This window comes from Poecilia latipinna, unplaced genomic scaffold (genome assembly GCF_001443285.1).
Source record: "Poecilia latipinna isolate Pla-1442-1.1 unplaced genomic scaffold, P_latipinna-1.0 Scaffold3301, whole genome shotgun sequence".
Lineage (NCBI taxonomy): Eukaryota > Metazoa > Chordata > Actinopteri > Cyprinodontiformes > Poeciliidae > Poecilia > Poecilia latipinna.
This window is the reverse complement of record NW_015115917.1, coordinates 39,361-45,792: the sequence shown is the minus strand read 5'-3', so window position 1 is coordinate 45,792 and position 6,432 is coordinate 39,361. Positions and strand designations below refer to the sequence as shown.

Below are 6,432 nucleotides of genomic sequence, written 5' to 3'. Positions count from 1 at the left end.
ACCATAGCGACCAGAGCGTTTGGGCGAGAGGAGATGAGTAGAGCTTGTGAGTCTTAAGTCTGGTTTAGACGGCAAGATTTAAGATTGTCGGCCGATTCTCCAAACCTCTGTGACCACAGAGCTGATAGAAGTCCAACAGGTTCGATCGGTTCGTGTGTCCAAGGCAGGAGGAACACACCACACGAACATCCCGATTCCAGAGGATAATCCAGTAAAACCCCCAACATAGCATACGGGAATTTAGAAGAACCAAACATGGATGACGATGTAGAAGCAATAGTGACAGTTTGTGGAGTCATTTTAAGAGATGAAAGAAACAAAAAGAAAAGGCGGTGGATAAAAGACGACGGGAGCAGCCGCTCTATTTGCTGCACTATGATTTGGAGGCGACTATGTTTTTTCATAGTTAACATTTTTAACTGAATAAACATAAACATATGTAATAATGACCTTTACATATAATAATAAACATTTCCACATATCATCTCTGATATCCACCGGACTCACAGTTGCGCGATATGTCAGCTGTTTGGGATTCCCCTCTGTTCTTACGTCACCGCGCTTTCTGATTGGCTACCTGTCACATTCAGCAGGTTGTATTCTCGTTCCCAGTCAGGGAAAACCCCACAGGCTGCGATAAANGGGCNAAGATAACCCAAATTGGGCATATTCAGGATTTAGTGGGAACACCAACATGCAGAAGCCTTATCTGACGGTTCGCCCCTCCCTCTCTTCCCCCTTCCCCTTCTCTCCCCCCCAGTCGCAGTAAAATTTTCTAAGTCTTGACCAGTCCGTGGTAATAAAAAGGTTGGGGACCACTGACTTAGAGGGCCCCTAGCAGCCCGGGGCCTTAAGCAGCAACTTAGTTTGCTTATGCCTTGGGCCAGCCCTGCACAAAGGTACACTTTGTAAAAGGAAACAAACGCACCCTAAGGAGGCTCATAACCCTAATTACCATCACTACGAAAAACTGAACTAAGGTAAAGCAAACACTGCTAAAAAATCAGAAACTAAGGAACACGGAATAATAATTAAACTACAGTCAATAAATTAAACTCAGGATGTGAAAGGTATACTTTGTCCAGCCAGAGAGCAGTGTTAGGAAAATACATTTAAAATATGCTAGTTTTTTAACTTAACTATATGTAGTTGGGGAAAAGTTTGATTATATTAGTTTTAGCAACAGTTAACCTTGGTGTATGTGAAATATTAGAGCATGAATATTTTGAGTAGATTTTAATTTAGGTAGATTTGGATAATGATTACATTTAAATAACAACTGATTTTCTTAACTGACATAAAATCACTAACAGGGTTTAGAAAAGGACCTTCATAGAAAATGTCTCCTATCAGAGGAAACAGATGTGCTGTGATAGGCAGTTCACAAAAACTAAAGTAATAGGGAAAAAACAGGATGGGAGAGATAACTTCTGTTTACTTCCAGGTCAAATTCGTTGTTTTTTTTTCTATGAGGTAAGAAAAACAATAAAACCTTCAGAAAACAAAACTAGTATTTTGGGAATCGCTCAGGCAGGAAAACGAGTAAGGTCTAGGTAAAAAATAAATCTCTTTCTGGTAATTATGGTCTTTGTGCAAATGTTTAGGAGGGGAGGAACTGGGAGAGACTCCAGATGTAACTGGCATGAGAACATCCTGTCTTGAGTGTGACTTTTGCTCTCTGACCTTTGCTCTCTCTCTCTCTCCATCTTTGCTTTTGAATAGATCTCAAAGAAGGTGACAAAATCATTTAGACCATCCCATCTAGGTAATTCGAAACTGCTTAGAGGTTTAGAAGAAGAGGACACACCTTCAATGCATATATTAAAATGAGGAACACACCTCTCAAATAAAATGTCCCCATTTTATAGCAGCAAGTGAGTTTTTTGTTTTGCGGCTGCAGCTCCCAAAGACACCTTTGCTTTTCTTCTACTTTTCTTAGTCTCCTATTTTTAAATGTTTGTTAATTTTCTACTTTTCTCAGGTAATTAATGTCTGTTTATGGTTAGGACTTCTTGATGGTTTGGGTGTGATGCTGATCTTTTTTTTCTATGCATTTAACAGTCTGAATAAAACTCTAGATATGTCTGAAGTTGAAAGGTGACTGGTTGCTCTCTGTGTGGTTTCCACTGTGTACATCTGGAACCCTGAATTCGGGACATTAGAGGAAAACACCGAGTAAAGAAGTTTAACATTTTACTCCTCTAATTCAACAGCAGCAAGCGGAGACTTAATCTGTGCAGAGAGATGTTTTGCACGAGAGGATAAAATCTGAGTGAACACAAAAATTTGAGAAATCACAGGAAATTTTCACAGAAGTTTTGAGTGCTAGCATTACAGGTTTCCAGAACAAAGACATGAAATCCTGCTTTCAAACTGACATTGTGTGCTCTCGACTTGTGGCAGTAAAATTCCTCCATAGATCTTTGAAGGACGCGAACATATGACAACTGGAAGAGAGGACTAACCTCCAGCTGGCGTGATTCATCTCCTTGTGAAATATTCCCAGAATGGGCTGACAGGATGAAGGAATACATCGAAATGGTTCATCAGCTGGGTAGAAGGAGGAAAGTCAGACCCACCAATTTATATTTATATAATTATATGTATCCTGTTTATTAAACAGCAGCAAAGAGACGGATCTGGAAATTAGTAAAAACTACAGGGCCTCATAAAGTGTGCATGCACACAGAAAATGTGTGTTGTCATATTTTACGCAAAGGCAACATGTATAAAATGAATGTGGTGTGAAAGTTTGCATAAAGCTACGCAAACTTTTTACCTGCAGTGAAAATGTGCGACAGCCACTTTTAATACGGACAATAAGAAACTAGAAGGCATCAAAACTCACCTAAATACACTGAAACCTGAAATCTGACTTCATTCAGTCCAAGAAGCATCAAACCCGATGATTATCATCAATCTTTTATTGTTTAAATGATGAAACTGAACCACATTTATCCTCAGACAATAACCTGAAAAATAAATCAAATGAACTAAAGGAAGGTAAAACTTCACTCCAATGTAAATAATAACTTCCTCAGTTTGTCTCATGAAGATGTAACTCATCGTCTGAAAGCATCTGAGGCTCATTTCATTCTGACTGGAGAGAAAACAGGCTGATCAGCAGATGGATCCACCAGGTTCGGTTCTGATCAGGAGACGATCAGCTGATCCAGGTGAGCCGCTACCTGAGGAGCTTTGGCTCTGATGGAGAACATCTGAGGGATTCAGAGGAGGATTGATCACAGATCAGATCCATCTGATGGTCGATCAGCGTTTAGATTCATCCTGGAGCTCTGAGCAGAACTTAGAGCGGGAGCCGTGTGTTAACGGTGCTGGTGCAACTGCTTTGTAAAAGTGCCTTTATGGAGAGAAAGGTGCATGAGTTGTACATTTACAAATTATGTGTATGATTCCTCTATTGAGAATAAATGTCCGTGTTCCCACTCAAAGGACTGTGTCTGTCTTTCAATCCCAGCTGAATGCTCTGCTGCCCAGGGTTTCCCCTAGTGTATTATAAGCCTGGCAGACTTTACCTGCCCCCCTAACAGTGCAGTTCGCTCCTCTACTGGTCTATCAATTGTTGTGTGTATTATAATAAGATACCAAGTTAGCCTTTGAACACACTTTCCAATGCTATTCAGAAAACAACTGAATTTGATGGCTTACCACAGCAGAGCGCTGGACAGACTATGGAAGTTCGTTTTTCATATTTATAGGCAACCAGTAGAGGGCGCCAAAAAGCACCCATCACAAGAGAATTATGAAACATATTTTAGCAAGAATTCCACCTATATGCATATATTTATATATAAGCCAGACTGCAAGCATCTCTTCTGGGGTGAGCATTTTACTGGCAGGGCAGAATTATTCCTGAGAGATAGTTTATCATTTTTAATAGTTGATGCATTGTAGAGGAAACGCACCAGACCACTTCCTTACATCATGGTTATGTTACCATGGTAACTGATGCCATATGCCCAACCAGTCTTCATCACCATCATCTGTGGTTTCTAAAGCCCAGCCCTGCTGGGACATATGGGTCCCTCTGTTTTCACTCAATTAAGGCAATTTATTTATGTTGCTCATGTTTTCATAAACAGATTTATTATTGAAGAGTCAACATGACACTGAGGCTCAAACAGCTTCCACCGGTTCTGCTCGTTTCAAAGTCCAACATGAAGTCAGAACCTCCTCGGATTATTAAACCGACCAGAACCAAACAACATTTAATGATTCATTTAACAACTGCAGAGTGGAAATTTTTCACCTAAAACAGATCGACACTTTCTAAAAAAAAATAAAAAATAAAAAAATAACAGAACCGAGACGGAAACTCCAACCATCTCTGGAGGAAACTACAGTCCAGTCCGGCAGGAGATGGACCAATCAGGTTGTAGGAGACGGATCAATCAGGCGCCAGAGTCCAGAGAATCGTCCCAGAACGAGTTTCAGCTCAAAAACAAAAAGCTGTGCATGCTAATAAAAAAAACAAACAGAAACTACATCATATGACCTTCAGCCCCGCCCACCCGCTTCCACCGCCGACTACTTGTGACCCTTGTTGGTCTTGAAAGACACCTGCAGGACTTTGTCCCCCAGCTGGTAGCCGTTCAGGCTGTGGATGGCCATGGCGGCTTCTTCATAGTTCGCCATGGTAACGAACCCGAAGCCTTTGCACTTGTTGGTGTTGAAGTCTCGGATGACCTTGACGTTGACGACAGCACCGAACGGCCCGAACATCTGCCACAGCATTCCCTCGTCAGCGTCCTGGCTCAGGTTGTAGATGAACAGGCACCAGCCAGAGGAGGGGCTTCCCGAGGCTCCGCCCCCCGCGCCCATGTGGTCGGCCGACATTGGAGAAAACCTGGAGGCAAAGAGGAAGTGGAGCTAATTTAAAACCCGTTAGCCAATCAGAACACTGCGTCACAGTTACCGTAATCTGATGACTCACCTGAACCTCTGTGCCTGATGATGGACCGGGCCTCCGAAGCGTCGTGATTGGCCGTGGTAGGTCTGTGACATTACCATGGGGTTCCGGCCTTGGTTGGGGTTTGCAGCAAACTTGACTGTGATTGGCTCAGAGCCGCCGGGCGGGACGTGTCCGTTCAGGTGCTTCACAGCGTCCTCGGCCTCGCTGCGCTTATCGTAGCGGATGAAGGCCACGCCCCGAGACAAACCTGGCAGCCAATCAGAGGACAGTGACTGTTTAGCGAAGGGGGAAGGAGGTTCAACGACTCTGAAGTTGACACAAAGCAAGGCATTATGGGTGTTGGAGTGAAATGAAAGTAGATATAAAAGAGTGGATGAAAATGCGATAAAAACGACGTTCAATAGAGAAAGTTTTCAGGTTAGGGTCCATGGAGACTAGGGCTGTTGTAAACGAATGTTTTAGTAATCGAGTAATCTATTGATTATTTTTACGATTAACTGAGTAATCGGATAAAAAAGTTTATAAAATAAAATATTGGTAAATCTGGCATAATACCAGTGTTACTATCAGATATCAATATCGGTCCAATTTTTCATATTTTTTTGTAGTTTAGAAAATTAACCTGTAACAATAACTAACCTGAAAATTAATTTGGTATAAGTTAAATAAGTTGTTAACTTTCTAAGTTAACCTGAAGAAAAGTTATAGAAAGATCTGAAATTATATTCAATTCAATAAGAGACAGGTTCACAAATACGGTTATGAAAAATGTCTATGATCCAACTTTTAGTTTATGTGTTCATAACAGATGAACTCTCACCTTGCCCCAAATCTGTAAAGCTTTGGGTTTGAGAAATGAGCATATGGGAAATATCGCCAGTAGTTGAGGGAGTGGGGGGTGGGAGTCGACCGGCAGACCAGGGTACGAACTTAAGAACGGGGGGCAATGCGGGATATTTACCTTCGTTCGTCACACTAAGAAACTCATCTACCAGCCATGTATCGCCATGATGATTTCCGCCTCCCGTTTGTAGAGACCGGGATGATTTACATTGTAACTAGAGGTGTGTCGATCGATCGGCCACCAATCACAATCGGCTGATTTCCATGAAAAAGTGTATTATCGGTGATCACAGTCTCTTGTTGCTGATCACCTGTATCTCATTCGCAGCCTGTGTGAGCAACTGACCTCTTTCCTTCACACTGCGCAGGCGTGCAGCAGTAAATCCTAAGCGATGTGGTGAGGAACTATAACGCTGAGAATGAACAGGGAAGTTTGCGTGTTGCAGTGGAAAATTAGCTCGGAGGTGAAGCACGTCAAAATGCACCAACACAACGAATCTAATGTGACATTTAAAAAACACTTGACGGAGTTCGGCTACATTGAGACTCAACGCAGGAATAATAGGACATCCGGAGCGGCAGGTAAAGATTATTTAAGTCTTCGAGCTGCGATGTCAGACGCTGGTTTGCTCTCCTGTTGAACCGCTGCTACACTA

The 6,432-nt window shown here is 42.1% G+C and overlaps 1 protein-coding gene across 1 annotated transcript in view; it reads right to left on the bottom strand.

Moving 5' to 3' along the window:
• Positions 1–4,082: 4,082 nt before the first annotated feature.
• LOC106940619 (ELAV-like protein 1) overlaps positions 4,083–6,432 on the bottom strand; it is a 12,197-nt gene continuing 9,847 nt past the window's right edge. Inside the window, exons 7-8 of the mRNA XM_015023398.1 lie at positions 4,955–5,180; positions 4,083–4,867 (exon numbers count right to left, since the gene is read on the bottom strand). Coding sequence (XP_014878884.1) covers positions 4,549–4,867; positions 4,955–5,180 — 545 coding nt within the window. The 3' untranslated portion in view covers positions 4,083–4,548. The remainder of the gene's footprint in view (positions 4,868–4,954; positions 5,181–6,432) is intronic.